Below are 20769 nucleotides of genomic sequence, written 5' to 3'. Positions count from 1 at the left end.
GGAAGGTCATTAGCTTAGGCAAAAAAAGAAAAAAAAAACGGAAAAAATCTTGAAATGTGTCACTACCTAAACCCTTTCTAGAAACGGAGAATAGTGTCAATCACAATGAGACCCTATATTCTCTCTCTCTCTCTCTCTCTCTCTCTCTCTCTCTCTCTCTCTCTTCTCTGCCGTGACACGCAAGACATTCCTCACATGACCCAATTGTGTCGTCTTTGACACTTTGACGTCACAGACTTAAGGGTCGTACCTGGTCCAATATCCTACTCCCCCTCCTAGCAATTTGTTCCATATAAAAAGATTAAATTTTTTTATTATATACTTTTTTTGGTATAATGATACTTTTAAAGATTTTCTCAAGGCGATTCTGGTAAAATATTTCTCATTATTTTTCATCAGTGCATAAGATATTATTATTATTATTATTATTATTATTATTATTATTATTATTATTATCATTAATATTATTATTATTATTATTATTAATATTATTATTATTATTAATATTATTATTATTATTATTATTAATATTATTATTATTATTAATATTATTATTATTATTATTATTATTAATATTATCATTATTATTATTATCATTATTAATATTAATATTATTATTATTATAATTATTACTATTATTATTATTATTAATATTATCATTATTACTATTATTAATATTATTATTATCATGATTATTATTATCATTATTATTATTATTATTATTATTATTATTATTATAGATATTATTTTTATTATTAATATTATTATTATTATTATTAATACTATTATTATTATTATTATTAAAATTGTTATTATTAATAATAATAATATTATTATTATTATTATTAATATTGTTATTATTAATATTATTATTATTAATATTATTATCAATATTATTATTTCACCAAACTCTACAACTTTTCATTACAGTACATTTGAATGATGTGTTATATCAACTAGCGTACGCGACCCGTCAAAAATGATGTCGAAATATTTAGATATAGACACACTAATTTTCAACCCTTCCACCCGCTCCCCCTTTCCCAACTACAACACGACAGTTGTATCCCCTCTCACTAGGGTGTGGCTACTCCCTCTCCTCACTACCTGAAGGATGGGTAGAGACTGAGTAGTCATACGTCTTACTGTCGAGTGTAACTCGAAAAGAAATATATTTATACAGTATGTATGTGTATGTATATATGTATATATATATATATATATATATACATATATATATATATATATATATATATACATATATATATATATATATACATGGGTGTGTGTGTGTAATATATATATATATATATATGGCCAAATACTTGCTCTTTATTATATAAGGGAGATAGCTACTTTCTTTTTCTTCTTATCATTACTATTATTATTATTATTATTATCATTATTATTAATTCACCAGATCCTGTAACTTTTCCTTACACTGCATACGACCAAGTTTCATCATCATCATCATAGCTATTTGTCCAAAAAAAATGAGTTGACCCCAAAATCTGCCACTCAGTCAACTAACACCAGGTACTTAATTGACCGTTGCATCTGCCTTAAAAGTATATAAGAAAAAGCTTAAAAATAGTCCTTAAAACTCTGATTTCGTAGGACGCCATGTCTCACACCCAGGTGAGGTTATTCTCACTAAAGTAGGAGTTTTATGCTTCATAACGACATCCCTTGTAAGCCTTGGGTAATAGAGGGGCACGTTCAGGTGCCCTTGTTGCATGGCGGAAAACGGCTTTTTTTTGATGGCGAGAAACGGTTTTTTTTTTTGGATGGCGGGAAACTGTTTTGTTGGATGGCGGTAAACGGTTTTGTTGGATGGCGGAAAACTGCTTTTTTTTGATGGCGAGAAACGGTTTCTTTGGATGGCGGGAAACTGTTTTGTTGGATGGCGGAAAGCGGCTTTATTTGGATGGCAGAAAACGTATTTACTTGGATAGCGGAAAACGGATTTCTTGGATGGCATAAAACGGTTACGTTGGATGACATAAAGCTTTTTTTTTTTTTTTTTTTTTTTGTGTATGGCAAAAGTATAGCTTTTTTTTTTGGATGACGTAAAACGGTTTTGTTGGATGGCAGAAAACAGTTTGTTTTTTTGGATGGAGGAAAAGGGCCTTTATATATATAATAGAAAACTGCTTTTTTATATGGTAATAAACGGAGTTTTTGGATGGCTAAAAATGGCTTTCTTAGATGGCGAAATACAGTTTTAATGAAAAACAGAAAACTGTTTTTTTTGTGGATTGCGGGAAAACGGCTTTCAGAGATAGCGGAAAAGGGCTTTCGTAAATAGCGGAAAAGGGCTTTCGTAAATAGCGGAAAAGGGCTTTCGTAGATAGCGGAAAACGGCTTTCTTCAGCTAACGTTTACGTTCAGGTTGTGATATAAGCTGACTGAAAACAGTTCGATTTATCGAATTTGAGGTAAATTGTCTGCATCAGGGGGCCCTAAGACCAAGAAGACCATTCAGAAAAGAAGTTTAACATAAAAAAACACATCAAAACAAAGCAAACGTACTACGGACCTACAGCAACGCGATCCGAGAGCTGTACCACGCAGATATAACAAGCCAAGTGACTTCACAGAGAGAGAGAGAGAGAGAGAGAGAGAGAGAGAGAGAGAGAGAACCGACCCTAGCAACAAGGGGGACGATGTTCCAGGCTTAAGCAATATCGACTTTCCAGTCTACAGAACTGAACGCAAGGTCGGTTGTTGTTTTGTGCTACGCCCGGAGCTCCAGTATTGAACGCACTTGGTTGAGCGCGTTTTAAAAAAAGATTGCACTTTCAAATGTATTTCACTGACTCTCTCTCTCTCTCTCTCTCTCTCTCTCTCTCTCTCTCTTTCTCATTCTGCCTTAATTATTCACTTACGGTTAGGTATATAGATTGGATTTTCTTATATATATTGTTAATTTATTCTCATCATTTATTTATTTCCTTATTTCCTTTCCTCACTGGGCTATTTTTTCCCTGTTGGAGCCCTTGGGCTTATAGCATCTTGCTTTTCCAACTAGGATTGTAGCTTGGCTAGTAATAATAATAATAATAATAATAATAATATACATTTAGTGCAGAGAGAGAGAGAGAGAGAGAGAGAGAGAGAGAGAGAGAGAGAGAGAGTTAATACAAGTAAAAAATGTACCTGGTATTTTGGATTAACAGACTAAGTGTGAACTTATTTTAAAGATATATATATATATATATATATATACACATATATATATATATATATATATATATGTGTGTGTGTGTATGTATATATATATACAACAGCAACAAATGTAGCAGTTTCTAGTCCACTGCAGGACAAATGCCTCAGACATGTCCTTATTCATGTCTGGGGTTTGGCCAGTTTTCATCACCACGCTGGCCACTGTGGATTGGCGATAGTGAGCGACTTTTGTCTGATCGCTCACAGCAAACCAACCTAGTATAAGTAGCCCTGACTAGTACAGCTTTGCTGATCATGGCAATACACAAACCCTTTCACCAAGTTAAGGTATCTACACTTAGAAAGGGTGTAATAATAGACAGTATACAAGACGTATGGAATTAGAAAAAACAATCCCATATCATCATCATTATTATAACAATAACAAAGAGAAGGGTACTCAGTAGAGAGCATGCCTCCACCACGCCAAGTAGTCTTATTTTGATCTTAACTCCACTGTCTGTTTGTACTTCGATGTACTTTCTTCAAAATCTAATGGATTTATCCTTGGATCATACCCCATATGTCCACCAAATTTCGTTGAAATTGGTTAAGTAGGTTTTGCATAAAATTCACAAACAAAAAATAAACTTGCAAAATATTTGCCATTCACTGAACATTGCGATTATTTTTAAAGTACTGCTGCGTACTTGTACTTTGATGTACTTTATCCAAAATTTGATAGATTCAACATTGGGTTATACCCAGTATGGCTACCAAGTTTGGTCAAAATCGGTGAACTAGTTTTTGTGTAAAGTTCCTCAAAAACTAAGAAACCGACATGGGTGAACACATACCCTTTGACTTACTAGTTGTTAAAATAACATTTAAAGTATATAACAAGTTTTTTTGTATACTAGCAAGTTTGGTTTAAATCGGTACAGTAGTTTTGAAGTAAAGTTTTTCTCAAACAAAGAAACAGAGAGGGGTGAACACATACCCTTTGTCTTACCAGTTGTTAAAATAACATTTAAAGTATTATAAAAAGCCTTTTTTTTTATACTAGCAAGTTTGGTTAAAATCGGTACTGTAGTTTTGGAGTAAAACTTTTCTCAAACATAACATACCCTTTGTCTAACCAGTTGTTAAAATAACAGTTAAAATATTATTACCAGCTTTAAGAGGCAAATTATAAAAAAAAAGGAATATTTTGTAATATTTTTCAGTACATTAAACGTTTCTCATTAATATCTAAATGATCAGACAAGAGTTGACAATGACATGTCCCTCTGGTGGAAGGACATGGAACTTACCTCATCTGATATGCTGGACGTTCTCAGTTGCTATTTTGAATGTCCTATTTTTATGTCTGTAAATCTGTTTGGTTTATGAGATGTCCGGATTATGTGGTGTCCGGATTATGAGGTGTTCGGATTATGAGGTGTCCGGATTACATGGTGTCCAGATTATGTGGTGTCCGGATTACGATACGTCCAACTTACGAGATATCCAAATTAAGGGGGTGTCTGAATTATACAATGTCCAAATTATCAGATGTCCCAAATATTTGATGTCCCAATTATCAGATATGTCCAATTATTCAATGTTCGAATTATCAGAAGTCCCAATTATTCGATGTCCGAATTATCACATATCCCAATTATTCCAAGTTTGAATCATCAGACGTTCCAATTATTCGATGTCAAATTATTCAATGTCCCAAATTATCAGATGTCCCTAATATACGATGACCAAACTATCAAATGTCCCAAATATCTGATGTCCAAATAATATGTCCAAATTATTCGATGTCCGAAATACCAGACGAAATTATCAAAAAAGAGACACAAATTAACTTGAGAAATAAATATCAATTACAAGATTTCTTTCCATAAACAATAATAGATGTTATTGATATCTTTATTACTATTATCTTGAAGAAATAGAGAGAGAGAGAGAGAGAGAGAGAGAGAGAGAGAGAGAGAGAGAGTCCATTTTTGATTATCCTAGCAACATAACATAAACATAAAAAAAATAGAAAAAAAAAATTAAAACGCAAATCTATTCAGCTTAATTCTATCCAATTTAGGACACACATTGTTCCCTTAACAAACCCCAAGTCACAAAAAGAAAAAATTATATCCTCATTATAATGTTCGTATATTATAAAAATGATTATTTTCACTCCCAAGTTATGAAGCATTTTCGTATTTATTTTCTTCCTGTCGCCTGGCAACGAGAGAAAGAAAGGATGTCAAGTGGGGGAAATTATGTTCATAATTATCTTTTATAATAAGCATTGTTATGGGAAAGGACAGTGTCCACAATGCCCTAGGTTTGTGGTGGCTGATGTGGTAATGTCCTTGCCTGGTGGACGCCAGACTGGGGTTCGAGTCCCGCTCAAACTCATTCCTTTTGTCGCTGCAACCTCACCATCCTTGCGAGCTAAGGATTTGGGATTTAGGGAAGCCTGTAGGTCTATCTGCTGAGTCATCAACAACCATTGCCTGGCTCTCCCTGGTCCTAGCTTAGGTGGAGAGGGGGGCTTGGGAGCTGATCATATGTATATATGGTCAGTCTCTAGGGCATTGTCCTGCTTGATAGGGCAATGTCACTGTCCCTTGCCTCTGCCATTCACAAGAAGCCTTTAAACCATATTATTAGCGTCAAAGACCCCATCTCAGTGAAATTAGGACCAGGGAGGGCCAGGCAATGGCTGATGACGACTCAGAAGGGAGACCTATATGCTTCCCCAAAAGCTCTTATCCTTAGCTTCACAAATAAAGAGGGATGGTGAGGTTGCAGACACTATTAAGAAACTATGGAGATTGAGCAAGGCCTGAACTCCCATCTAACATATTGCCAGGCAGGGACACTTTAAATAAGGTTTGGCGTGGTCCTAATGAGCTGCCAGGACAGTTATATACGATCCAGCTATCAAAAGATGAACGAGTTAGGGACATTTACTATGTCCTTCGCAGGAGCAAAGTCACCTACTCTAGAGCAGATGGCAGCCTCTCTCTCTCTCTCTCTCGTCTCTCTCTCTCTCTCTCTCATTATACACTTGATTTGTGGGTTACTTATTCAGGTTGTATTTTAATAAAATTTAATCCACAATTGGGCCAAGTAACAGATTTGTGGTCTCCAAAAAGTTCCCCCCCTTCTCTCTCTCTCTCTCTCTCTCCTCTCTCTCTCTCTCTCAATATACACTTGATTTGTGGGTTACTTATTCAGGTTGGATTTTAATAAAATTTAATCCACAAGTGGGCCAAGTAACAGATTTGTGGGTCTCCAAAAAGTTCCCCCCTTCTCTCTCTCTCTCTCTCTCTCTCTCTCTCTCTCTCTCAATATACACTTGATTTGTGGGTTACTTATTCAGGTTGGATTTTAATAAAATTAATCCACAAGTGGGCCAAGTAACAGATTTGTGGTCTCCAAAAAGTTCCCCCCTTCTCTCTCTCTCTCTCTCTCTCTCTCTCTCTCTCTCTCAATATACACTTGATTTGTGGGTTACTTATTCAGGTTGTATTTTAATAAAATTTAATCCACAAGTGGGCCAAGTAACAGATTTGTGGCCTCCAAAAGGTTCCCCCCCTCTCTCTCTCTCTCTCTCTCTCTCTCTCTCTCTCTCATTATACACTTGATTTGTGGGTTACTTATTCAGGTTGGATTTTAATAAAATTTAATCCACAAGTGGGCCAAGTAACAGATTTGTGGTCTCCAAAAAGTTCCCCCCCTTCTCTCTCTCTCTCTCTCTCTCTCTCTCTCTCTCTCAATATACACTTGATTTGTGGGTTACTTATTCAGGTTGTATTTTAATAAAATTTAATCCACAAGTGGGCCAAGTAACAGATTTGTGGTCTCCAAAAAGTTCCCCCCTTCTCTCTCTCTCTCCTCTCTCTCTCTCTCTCTCTCTCTCTCTCTCTCAATATACACTTGATTTGTGGGTTACTTATTCAGGTTGTATTTTAATAAAATGTTAATCCACAAGTGGGCCAAGTAACAGATTTGTGGTCTCCAAAAAGTTCCCCCCCCCCTCTCTCTCTCTCTCTCTCTCTCTCTCTCTCTCTCTCTCTCTAATGAGACCCCCTACCCTGGGGGTCTACCCTTGCACCTATGAGGTCCCCCTGGGGGTCAAATTAGGGTACATCCTTTGCAATAGCCTCCGCACTCGTCTTTGTCATTCCTCCCAAGGGTGCCTCTAATTTAAATACAATTCCTACATCACATTTAAGAGAGTCCTTTTGGAATCTTACTTGATGGGGGGGGGGGAGGGGGTGCTATCCTTCCATCCTAGGGACTCTAAGGACCCCCCTAAAAAGAGAAATTTTGTACCCCCAATACCCTGTGACGAGTCAGAAACATTTTGAAATTATCTCAATAGTTATTTTCTGACTTTAGAGCTCCACGCGTTGGATTTTCGTCAATGTGTAATTTGAGTCACATTGGGCCACATGTCCAGGTCACTGGAGGTATGTAGGCCATTTCACACGGGTAGTTCTGGTGACATTAGGCCACTAGAACACGGGTAGGGGCATTTCCTGTGGGTAGTTCTAGTCATATTAGGCCATTAGAACACGGTAGGGCATTTCCTAAGGGTAGTTCTGGTCATATTAGGCTACTTGAACTAGGTAGAGCATTTCCTAAGGGTACTTCTGGTCATATTAGGCCACTAGAACTAGGTAGGCCATTTCCTAAGGGTAGTTCTGGTCATATTAAGCTACTTGAACTAGGTAGAGCATTTCCTAAGGGTACTTCTGGTCATATTAGGCCACTAGAACTAGGTAGGCCATTTCCTAAGGGTACTTCTGGTCATATTAAGCTACTTGAACTAGGTAGAGCATTTCCTAAGGGTAGTTCTGGTCATATTAGGCCACCAGAAGTATGTAGGAGCATTTCCTATGACCCAGTATACTTAGAATAGCTCAATAGGACCTCCACACCACCCATACAATAACCTAGAGACTTAATAAAAAAAAAAAAAAGGACTTTTGTCATATAATCCAGCCGTGTCTATTTTTGGAGTCAGGACAAAAGATTCTGGAAAAAAGGATCCCTAGTTCTCTTCAGCCACTTACCAGGGAGCGAAAATAAATTTGGCCTAATTCCTGCCGAGGGAAGGGGGGGGGGGGGAGGCGGGAGGGGGGAGGGGATTCCATAGCCCTCACATCTCATAATACCCCTGACTGTCCCCCAAGGCGAGTTTATACTATTTATAGGAGAGTTATCTGTGTTCATAGAGGTGGTGGACTTACAAGAACAAAAACAGGTGTTTTGAAAAGATTCTAAAGAGAGAGAGAGAAGAGAGAGAGAGAGAGAGAGAGAGAGAGAGAGAGAGAGACTTTTGATGATAATATATGAATCATGATAGCACCAAAAAGAAATTTAATGCTGAGAGAGAGAGAGAGAGAGAGAGAGAGAGAGAGAGAGAGACCTCTGATGATAATATATAAATCATGATAGTACCAAAAAGAAATTTAATGCTAGACAAAATGGAGAGAGAGAGAGAGAGAGAGAGAGAGAGAGAGAGAGAGAAAGAGAGAGAGAGAGACCTTTGGTGATAATATTTGAATCATAATAGTACTAAAAAGATATTTAATGCTAAACAAAATGGAGAGAGAGAGAGAGAGAGAGAGAGAGAGAGAGAGACCTCTGATGATAATATATAAATCATGATAGTACCAAAAAGAAATTTAATGCTAGACAAAATGGAGAGAGAGAGAGAGAGAGAGAGAGAGAGAGAGAGAGCTTTGATGATAATATATGTATCATGATAGTAACAAGAAGAAATTTAATGCTAGACAAAACAGAGAGAGAGAGAGAGAGAGAGAGAGAGAGAGAGAGACCTTTCATTCCTTAACTCTGAGACAATACGTACCTTCCTGGGCTTATGAAAAGGGTGCCTATATCTTCCACACTTATGTAAAGGCAAATGGTGAGATACTGAGCCCGGATTAGAAAACGGCACGAACATCTACCTCAATCTAGTTATTTCAGCTGGTTCGTTTAAGTCCAGGACTTATTTTGTCGTCCTAAACACTGAATCTTGTACCTGGTAGGCAGGTGACTTATGTGGGGCTGAGATAGTGCTTGCAAACTCATATCTCTCTCTCTCTCTCTCTCTCTCTCTCTCTGACAAGAATATTGCATTTGGTAAGGTTGTCAGAGAGAGAGAGAGAGAGAGAGAGAGAGAGAGAGAGAGAGAGAGAGAGGCTTACCTAATTTCTCAATTGTTTAAATTTTGTCCTAACAACAAAAACAACAACAACAACAACAACAACTATATTTGAAAATACTACTTGCAAAGATCAAAGTACAAACCCTATCTTTTAAATAAGCTTAAAGATTACCTCATAGGCTTACGACACATATCATCAGAATGTACCTATAGACATAAGGAAACGGCAATTTATTCCTCCTTGAGGACTACCCATAAAGAAAAAAATCTAGGCCTTAGTTAATAACCATAGAACAAATATCACTCGGTATACCTCTATCCTAAGAATCACCAGACATCTTTTAGGCCTAAATATAACTCGAGGGAGAGGCTGTTTAAATTACTAACTTGTACTTGGTAATGAGACCTTGTTATAGTATCAAAGAGGAGAGCTGTAGTTATGATATATTTACCCTTATGGGCATTGCATAGTTCTTTTAGTGATTATACAGTCTGACGGTAAATACCTGCAGATGATATCACTATCTGACTCCTGATTGGTCGAAGCAGCTTATGGTGGGTGGAGCAACGTGGCCTTCAACCAATCACGATTCGTTTTGGGGATATCAGCTGTGGAAATATACCGACAGTTTCGAAAAAAACAAGTAGTATGGATATTCTATAGTGAATATTTTGCTGAGGGGTTTATTTTCATAATTCTAGAATACTGTAACATAATATTTATTGGGTTTACAGATAATAAAGGTTCTAAAATATTTATTAACACCGTACAATTTACAACTAACTGCACCCCCACATCAGCTGACTAACTTCAGGGTACCCTATGACCAATTGATGGTCCACATAATGAGTACATATTGAAACACTTTATTAATACTTAAAATGGAACAAAAAAAATTTATGAACCCTTAAAAATCCCTTAAATCCAAAAAGTAAAATTTTAAAATGCCATTGGAATATATACTATGTTTTAAAAGGATTTAAAAATAGGTTTAAAATGGGGCACTTGAAAAACAAATTGGTCGAAATAGACATTTTTCTTAAAAGGGCCATCAAAGAGAAATAAAGTAACATGACCTGACCCTAACATTAACCAAGATTAAGCAAGGTTAAGACACCATAAGAAAGGTCACTATAAAAGTTAGATCAAGCCAGACCTTTAGGAGCAAGGTCCAACCAATCCTGACCTTTTCAAGGCCTTAGGAGAAAGGATTGTTTAATCCTGAGCTTTTCAAGGCCTTAGGAGAAAGGTCTAACCAATCCTGACCTTTTCAAGGCCTTGAGAGCAAGGATTGTTTAATTCTGACCTTTTTAAGGCCTTAGGAGAAAGGATTGTTTAATCCTGAGCTTTTCAAGGCCTTAGGAGAAAGGTCTAACCAATCCTGACCTTTTCAAGGCCTTGGGAGCAAGGATTGTTTAATTCTGACCTTTTCAAGGCCTTGGGAGAAAGGATTATTCAATCCTGAACTTTTCAAGGCCTTAGGAGAAAGGATTATTCAATCCTGAACTTTTCAAGGCCTTAAGAGAAAGGAAGGTTTAATCATGACCTTTTAAGGGCCTTAGGAGCAAGTATTGCCAAATCCCGACCTTTTCAAGGCCACTAATAAGAGTTCAATCGACGATGTGAGGTTAATAAAAATAAATTGGATGCATTTGTTTTACAATAGAAAAATCTGTCATTCGAACAGGTGTTTGGGACCTCGGGTACATCTGCACTAGAAACAGGTGTTCCTTAAGTCACGTAATATTTTTTTTACGTCGTATGATACTAACTTAGACCGTTATTGGAAGGTGTTTATATATATATATATATATATATATATATATATGTATATATATATATATATATATATTTATATATATATATATGTATATATATATATATCTATATATATATATAATTATTTAATCTAAATATCCACAAGGCCATAGAGGAGCTGAAAGACCCAGGCCTATATGGCTGAGGACTATGAAGCGTGAAGTAGGAGATGAATGGATAAGTACTGAATTAAAAGCTCAAGATAGAGACGACTGACGAAATCTAACCGAGGCCCTTTGCGTCAATAGGCGTAGGAGATGATGAAGATGAAATATTCTGTGACTTGGATAAGTAAAAATATCACAACTAAACAATGATAATGTATTACTACCTTGGCTGATGACACATTTGAAAATACATGTGAGTCACAAGGACTCTCTCTCTCTCTCTCTCTCTCTCTCTCTCTCTCTCTCTCTCTCTCTCTCTCTCTCATCAAGTTTGTAAATCTAAACTAACTATATATATATATATATATATATATATATATATATATATATATATATATATATATATATATATACAGTCTGCACCCAATTCTCAAGCTACTGGAAGCAAATAAAATGACAAGAAGTTCTTCGATGCATATGCATATATATATATATATATATATATATATATATATATATATATATATATGTATATATGTATATATATGTATATATATATATGTGTATATATATATATATATATATATATATATATATATATACAGTCTGCACCCAACTCTCACGCTACCGGAATCAAATAAAATGACAAGAAGTTGTCCGATGCGTCACCGCGGGGCTAAAATCGGCGACGCACAACAACGTACCGCATTCGTTAAGGAGACTAGTTATTCCCGGAAATAATTAGCATGTCGTTACATGCAGGTGTTGAGCGCAGGTGTGACACAGCTGACCCACATGTAAAATGGGTGACCTTTCTAATATGCTAAAAAGGGGTGAAAGGATATGTTGAATTTGAAGGACTTTTGTTGTTGTTGTTGTTTTGATGTTGAACAAGCTAATATAAGTGTCTCTTTATAGCTTATATAAGACAGATCTTAAGTTTGGTGCTCATCTTTAGATATTTTGTAATAATCATCTATTACTTCTCTTGTAGACGTTTATTTAGTTTCTTTATTTCCTTTCCTCGCTGTGCTATTTTTCCGCGTTGGGAGCCCCTGGCTTTATAGCATCCTGCTTTTCTAACTATGGTTGTAGCTTTGCTAGTAATAATAATAATAATAATAATAATAATAATAAATAGGGAATATTTTTTATTATTACTATTAATATTGTTTAAGATATAACCTCCATCTTAGGACATTAAAATTATTTATCTCTCTCTCTCTCTCAGGAGATAGAAATCATCTAATACCTATGTACAAATTGTACCCCCAAACACTCAAGAACTTTCTTTTCCAGTACAGCTGTGAGTAATTTAATGACCTGTTGCCCTAATACATTATTAACAATATTAACATCTTTTTTATGAACAGCTTCCAGAAACAGTTAAAGGACTTTCAAATGCTATTAACTGCCAATTATTCAACACTCTAAGTTCCTTCTTCCGATAACTCACAATCCGATAACCTTACTCCATCAGACAATTAACCTAACGATTTCTCTCTTTCTCTCTGGCAACGACAGACGAAGAAGCACCCGGTCAACCACATCAAGCGGCCGATGAACGCCTTCATGGTCTGGTCGCAACTGGAGAGGCGGAAGATCGTCCAGCGCCACCCGGACATGCACAACGCCGAGATCTCCAAGAGACTGGGGAAGAGATGGAAGTCGCTCTCCTCGGGCGAGCGCCAGCCCTACATAGACGAGGCCGAGAGGCTGAGGCTGCTTCACATGCAGGAGTATCCGGATTATAAGGTGAGGACTGATTAATATTAATAAGTCCTGATTATAAGGTTGATAAGATGCTTAAAAATCAGGGTCTTTCTTTTAATAAGGTTGATAGGGGCATATCCTTCATCATTCCCTTATTCTCCAGGTATGGAAAAAATGCTTCCTTTCTCTCATTTCCTAAGCAAAGAGGTATATAATCATCCTTCTTGCCTCCCAAGCAGGGAGGATCAAATACTCTTCCTTAAATCACACACACACACACAAAAGGAACTCAATGTACCCACCGGCAGTAGCACAATTACTTAGTCCAGCCTTTTCAGCTACCTCAGCTTCCCAGACTCTCTTAAGAGCATCCCCTGGTCCCTAACATTATCCCCAATCCCCCTAGACCCTCTTAATAGCCTCCACAACTCCCCCAGACCCCCTAAATCATCATCTTTTCTTCTAGAGAGAACCCAATATGAACCCATCTCTCGCACAAAGACCACTGGAGTGATAAAAAGTTTGCCTGGATTCAAACAAAGATAATTTACTGAGAGATTTTTTTTATGAAGCAAGTTGGTAATTGATTCGTGTACTCCAAACTACGTACTGTTGATAAAAGAATAAGACAATAAAGGATATTCATTTGAAAAAGAACCTGCGTTGGGGGGTCTCTTTCTCTCGACCTTTCACTATCCCTTTTTGTTTTGGTGAAGAGAATCTGGATTTTTTAAAAACTTTAATTTTTTTTCATTACTATTTTCTTGATCTTTTTATACTTTAAAAAATCCAGCGGGGTTTGGTGCCAATTATTTAAGCACTTTTCATGATTTAGAAAACTGTCTACTATTTGTATTATAAAATTTTAGATATATTTAAAGGGAATGGTAAAGTTTTAATTACAATCATTTTAAGTAATTGGTTTTGGAGGTGAACAGTTTTTCTGTGGTCAAATAAATCTAATTTATTTTATACAAATAGTATATGAGTGTGTTATCTTCTGTCTATCTTTTAAAGAAATGAATATATATATAGGGACATGGTCAAATACTCAAAGTCAGAAATGTAACAAATTTCACACAAATTGTCAAGAAATATTTTGATTTAGTGACCCCAGTTTATCAAATGAAAGATAAAACTACAGCATAGGCCATAAATACAACAGGTTGTTTTATCTGACTTCTTTGACTCAAAGTCATATATGTAATAAATTTCAGACGAAATTGTTCAGAAATCTCTTGATTTAGCAACGCCACAAAAATATTAGGTTAATGGTTTTATCTGACTACTTGAGTTATCTCTAATCTTGTGTGTGAATTTCTCTGCTTCCAGTATCGGCCCCGTAAGAAAGCTCGCATGATGACGATCTGCTCCCCGGGTCGAGGTGACCGTTCTCCCTCGCCAGGCGGCAGCACTTTGACCTCGCGCCGTAAACGTCGCCCGGCGGTTAAGATGCTGTCGTCCACTTGCCTGCGCATCACCGTCACAAAACCTTCCAAGGCTGCCAAGACGGCCCATAAGAAAAAGAGGCAAAATAACAGTGGTTCGAAGAAAGGTTCGTCATCACGCTCCTCCAAAGGAAAGAGGTCCGGAAACAAGAGTAGGTCCGGTGGACGCAGCCACAGGAAGAACTCGAGAGACAGAGGAGATACGAAGGCCCTCTCTAGATCGTACATCAGGAATGCACTGACGCCGCCCACGCCACCGTCCCCAATTTGTAATTCTCCCTCTTCACCCGAGACAGGCATCTACTATATGGACGACGATGACTCGGATGCCCAGTCGCCGCTGCCAGAATCGTCGAGCCTAAGCAGCGCCCTCATGGGGTGCTGCTCCGTCCTCGACACGCCAACACCTTCTCCGGAGCCAGTGCGCCAGACTTCAGGCCATGATTCCCAGGGATCCCTCGGTGATCTGTCTTATCTGGCTGACATATTACAGGTGAGGATGCAGAATACTTTCCAGGCCATAAGGTCATCAGCCTATTGTTGAGGGATGACTATTTATTGTAATTTTAAGCTGCTTGAATCGCATACGATCTTATCTGATTTAGCATACTAAATTTTGATTTGCAATTTCATCCATATTAATCTATACATTTACCAAATCTCTTTCAGATGTCTCCAGAGTTCCCCGTGGATTTGGACCTGAGTCCCGAGCTGGACCTTGAATCCTGTTCTTCAACCACAACTTCAGGATCAGGTTCTCACTTCGAGTTCTCCTGCACACCGGACGTTGCCGATGCTCTCTGCGATGTTGGGCTCACGGTATCTGACTGGCTGGATCCTTCGCTGAACAGTCTCATTTGCTCATAATCTACTTTGTCTTCAGTTCGAAACGACTGAATCCCTTGGAGCAATATTTCAGGATCTAGAGGATCGCATTTAAGAGAGGACCTCGGCAACAGAATCTGCTGGAGGATACGCCGCTTCTGCTTCCGACTGCGACGATAACAACAACGACGAGTAGTCGAAGGAAGCACTTCCTCTTGGTACAGAGATCCTCTTTAAATGCCATCATCTATTTGGTAATATATCAAATTCCAAACATGACAGTTAGTTGGCGACAGGTAAAACGTCAATGTAAATCAGGAGAGTCAACTTTTCAGTAGGTCCCCTTCTTTCTCAGAGTGATTTGACGTAATAGCTTATAACTCTAGGTTGTGTATTCATGGAGGAAAGTGAGGTTTAACACCCAGTGTTTTTAACTTTTAAGAGAATGCAGTTGTTCATTTATTCGCGCTGGGTTGATCACCTGCCGGGAAATAGTTGCTCACCTGGCGCTTTACTGTTGCCGCTCTCGTCATGTTGTCTCAACCTCAGGTACAACCTAAGTCAACTGGCCAGCACCATGACCAATAACAGACACTGTTAACCAGTAATAACTTTTAATAGGACCAGAATGTAAACCTTTTTAAACAAATCATGAAACTACACGCACAAAAAAAACAGTTTGGTGAATAGATTTTTCGATGTTTTGCAAACATACCAAAAAATGCTTTTGCAGTATACAGTATACTGTCTTTCTTGAATGTTATGTGTTTATATTTATTTGTACTACTAGTCAAAGGGGCTAGTTTTATCAACACTTCGGTTAGCGCAGGCGTATAACCACTTAACCGTAAGTCCCTCTCAGATAATGTCTTTCAAAGCGATTCACTTTTCCGTTTCATTGTCACTGTACTGAACTATCATACCGTAAATGGAGACTCAAATTTCCATTATTCCAGTAAAAGCTCATTTTTCTGCCAATTGTAAGAACAGTATTGCTAACGAGGATGTCGTTTGTTTTTATTCCAAGAGATGAAGTCACAGAAGTAACGAGTGATGTTAGCCTTAGACAGATCAAGTTATGCCTATCCCATGAAGATGGGAGTGATTTGGTAGTCTCAATACATTTTCTGATAGGCTGAAACGTTCCAGCAGATATCACCTTTAGAACAGGCTGATAATCTCGTCAATAACTCTTCTCCGGTTCTCTTGATATCTGATGGACACGTTATTTTGAACATATAGGATTCAGGATCATGGTGTTCTGCGGGAGCTTAGCCCTACGTTGGCGCAGACTAGATTCACATCTGTGTAAGCTGAAGAAATATACTGTACACAATTTTGCAACGTCTGTAAAAATAACAATAAGATTTGGAAACATGCTGTTCTGCAGGAGCTTAGCCCTATGGCGCAGAATATTCACATCTGTACAAGCAGAAGAAAGATACCGTACACGTCTGTAAAAATTTCTGCAGAAACTAGTCAGCAATGGGATGCATGTTAATGTTAATCATTGAGAGACGGATAACAGTTTATAGAATGTTACGATTGTTCTCGGTTTTCTGTATACCTTTATGAAATGTTTGTAATTTAGATTTCATGGTCAGTCAGCATATCAGTTTTGTGTAGCCAGAAAGTCTCGAAGAGTCTCGCAGTCCGTGTAGAGTTCTGCGAACGTGAGAGACGGTCGTAGTTGTTGTCAGTAAAGTTATATCCACTCGGGAGCTTGGAGAATATTAAGTTAAGCTGTACCAATGCAAGTATATAATCGCGTGTTGGTGAATCGGGCAATTCTTGTGTTTTCAAGATATTTTATCGTTATGATTCACTTTCTTTGGAAGCATCAATGAAACGTGCATTCGGTTTTTGACAAGACACATTGGGTTACGTGACTGAGAGAAATACGCTGGTCAAATTCAGCTGCGGCATTAAGAATTATAATCAGAATCTTAAACGTCATACAAAAGACTCCAAAAGCTTGGAAAACCTAAGGAGGGGGTAAGATGTAATCTCAAAAGCCTGGAAGTAGGGCCCATTTCAGTATCCTTTGATGACCGCAGTTGGATATGGCACCAGCGGAAGATGTCAACAGTTTGGTTGAATCTGTTCACACTGTTCTTCTATTGTTACCGTCCAAAACAATTTTCACAAATTTCCTTATATTTTACTTTCATACTTTTATCAAATCATTATTTGTTACGGAGGAAATAAATTTTTGTCTTCAAACTTTGTCAAATTATGTAAAAGAGTTTGATACTTGTGTGTACAGTATGTAGTTTGCAGTATCCAGTGCGGGGTGTCTAACGACACCTCCGGTTGACTCTTATTATGCATAACCCCACTCATAAGTGTGTTATACTTAATTCAAATAATGTATTCATGTATTCATCGCGCATGGCCGTTGAAGTCATTCGGAGAGTTGCGGAACGTTCGGCAGCCACGATTTAAAATCTCCTGCGAAGTAACGCTTGGAAAATTAGGCCGTCTTGATTTCTAGAGGATCGCAGCTCAGAGTTCGACGGTATGCCGCAGTAACTTGGCATGTAGTGCACGACTTTGCTTTGGTTCTTGCAAGGGAGATTTTAGGTCGCGATGCTTTTCGGATATCATAAAGGAAGTCCAGGTAGAGGATGGTTGGTTTTAACCTTACTGCCAAGCCAGGTCGGGTAACAAGTTGCCCAACGCCGACGCGTTTGGCTGAGGCGTTTCCCTCCCCTGCGCTCTAATCTACGTTAGGTTTAGACCATACTGCCACTTATTATTAGGTTTTTGACTTTGCTGCAATGCTGCCAGAGGTTTTGACCTTGCTGCCTAAGCTAGTTAGGATTTTCACCTTACGTCTGCTCTGGTGAGTTTCAACCTTACTGCCACACTGTAAACCTCAAACTTGTTGTGTTGGCAAGATATCTGCAGATCTTATTTCTGTGGTTGGCGAGGTATCTGCAGATTTTGATTCTGTGGTTGGCAAGATATAATTCTGTGGTTGGCAAGATGTTAGTAGATCTTATTTCTGTGGTAGGAAAGGTATCAGCAGATCTTATTTCTGTGGTTGGAAAGATATTAGCAGATCTTATTTCTGTGGTTGGAAAGATATTAGTAGATCTTATTTCTGTGGTAGGAAAGGTGTAAGCAGATCTTATTTCTGTGGTTGGCAAGATATTAGCAGATCTTATTTCTGTGGTTGGCAAGATGTTAGTAGATCTTATTTCTGTGGTTGGCAAGGTATAAGCAGATCTTATTTCTGTGGTTGGCAAGATGTTAGCAGATCTTATTTCTGTTGTTGGCAAGATGTTAGCAGATCTTATTTCTGTTGTTGGCAAGATGTTAGTAGATCTTATTTCCGTGGTTGGCAAGATATCAGCAGATTTCAATTCCATGGTTGGAAAGATATCTGCAGATCTTATTTGTGTAGTTGGCAAGATATCAGCAGATTTCACTGCTGCGGATGGCAAGATGTTAGCAGATCATATTTCTGTGGTTGGCAAGATGTTAGCAGATCTTAATTGTGTAGTTGGCAAGATATCAGCAGATTTCACTGCTGCGGATGGCAAGATGTTAGCAGATCATATTTCTGTGGTTGGCAAGATGTTAGCAGATCTTAATTGTGTAGTTGGCAAGATATCAGCAGATTTTAATGCTGTGGTTGGAGAGGTATCAGCAGAGTTTGATTCTGTGATTGAAAAGATATCAGCAGATTTTAATGCTGTGGTTGGTAAGATATCTTCAGAGCTTATTTCTGTGGTTGGCAAGATATCAGATCTTATTTTTCGGGTTGGCAAGATATCAGCAGATCTTAATTCTGCGGTTGAAAAGATATCAGCAGATCTTATTTCTGTAGTTGGCAAGATATTAGCAGACCTTTATCGGTGGTTGGTAAGATCTCATCAGATCTCCATTCTGCGGTTGGCAAGAAATCACATCTTATTTCTGTGGTTGGCAAGATATCAGCAGATTTCAATTCCATGGTTGGAAAGATATCTGCAGATCTTATTTGTGTAGCTGGCAAGATATCAGCAGATTTTACTGCCGTGGTTGGCAGAAGTTGAGCAGATTCTTGTTCGTATGGATGAATTTGAAAACCAACTTTTTGCATGTTTATAAGAAATACATTTGAATAAGGATACAACATTGAACTATGATCTAGTTATCCCAATAATCAAACTCATATTAACATTTCAATCCCTCGTCTTGAAATTTTTTTTTAATATATAAATTCTTCAGAAATTTAAGATCAGAAATGCTTGGAAATGCTCTCAATGGGACACAAAGATTGTATCAAGGGCAGAATCATTTTGTTAATGTGACATGTGTGTGTTTACAGTGCATTTTAACTGTGGATATATTTATTGAGATCTCTGCATTATACAGTACTAATATATAATCTAACCTCGTCTGTGTACCATAGGTTTAAGGCATATTTATATGGGCATTTTATTACTTTTATATTATAATAGATTGTTTGCACTTATTGTGATTTGTATATATATATATATATAAATATATAATAGATATTATAACCTATGTTGTCAATGTAGTCAAGACATGTATGGGATAGTTGTAAACCTCTTACTTCAAACCCTGTTTTGACGTGTGACGATACGTCGTATCTTTTTCGTACACGATGCACGCTCTATGCTGTAGACGACGTAATGCTTTGGGCATTAGGATCGTATCTCTTACTAGGAAAGTAAGGAAGAATTCAGATGCGTGGAACACCGACGCTGGATGATGACGACTATTAGTGTGGCTCGGTGAATTACTTCGGAAAGAATGAACGCCACTCAGGTGAAATTAGATAAATCTGGCAAAAAAAAAAAAGGTAAACCGAAGAATAACATCGGTTCGGTTGTATGTGTCCAGGAGGAAAATCAACGTTCAACCTTTACTTACCGGGTAGTAAGAAGCCACGGATTTAAGAGCAGTCATTTTACTTGTGTTGGTACGACACCAACGTCCATTGATGAACGGTAACCTGCGAGGAGTACCAGCATGGATGTATTTTCTGTCTGGAAGTGCAACTGCTCTTCTTCTTCTGGTGCAGGTGAAAGAATTCACATATACTGTATGCAGGTGAAAGAATTCACATATACTGTAAGTACAACCTTCAACACCAGAGTCTGGAAGTGCGTCAATGCGGTTCACTGGCCTCCGAGCGTCCAATTGGTATACCACGATTGTATCGTATGAGTCTTCAGTGCTGGTGCCTGCAGGAGTTTTAGACATTGTCCCAGAACAGTGTCAGAACTTTTTATCAAATGGACATGACATTCAACTCAGCTTTTCAATAACTCAGGTATTAGTTTTCCACTTGTAACAAATAGAATCATCTTCTTTTGCAATAAACAGTCGTTACCCAAACTCTAGAAAACAGAAAGGTTTAAAGGCGTATTTTCACATTTCATCTCAAGGCACGCATATCAGAGAAGGTTTCCTAGAAATTGAAGTAATTGAAAGCACCAATGCAGTGCACAGAATGCAGCCGAGAGTGTCAGCCGCATAAGTCCTACCGAAATA

The 20769-nt window shown here is 37.6% G+C and overlaps 1 protein-coding gene across 3 annotated transcripts in view; it reads left to right on the top strand.

The window, feature by feature from the left end:
• LOC137618812 (transcription factor Sox-11-A-like) overlaps window positions 1-18510 on the top strand; it is a 46112-nt gene extending 27602 nt beyond the window's left edge. The window contains exons 2-5 of one of the 3 annotated variants that reach the window (XR_011039843.1): window positions 12797-13027; window positions 14318-14926; window positions 15103-18279; window positions 18478-18510. Coding sequence is in view for 1 of the 3 variants with exons in the window: in XM_068349021.1 (XP_068205122.1) it covers window positions 12797-13027; window positions 14318-14926; window positions 15103-15300 (1038 nt within the window). In the remaining 2 variants the exon portion in view is untranslated. Of the gene's footprint in view, window positions 1-12796; window positions 13028-14317; window positions 14927-15102; window positions 18334-18477 lie in introns of those variants that run through there. The other 2 variants (XR_011039844.1, XM_068349021.1) reach the window with 2 other exon arrangements.
• Window positions 18511-20769: the final 2259 nt, after the last annotated feature.

The sequence above is a fragment of the Palaemon carinicauda genome, chromosome 25 (genome assembly GCF_036898095.1).
Source record: "Palaemon carinicauda isolate YSFRI2023 chromosome 25, ASM3689809v2, whole genome shotgun sequence".
NCBI classification, from domain to species: domain Eukaryota; kingdom Metazoa; phylum Arthropoda; class Malacostraca; order Decapoda; family Palaemonidae; genus Palaemon; species Palaemon carinicauda.
The sequence above is the reverse complement of the archived record's forward strand: the minus strand, read 5'-3'. Positions and strand labels throughout refer to the sequence as shown.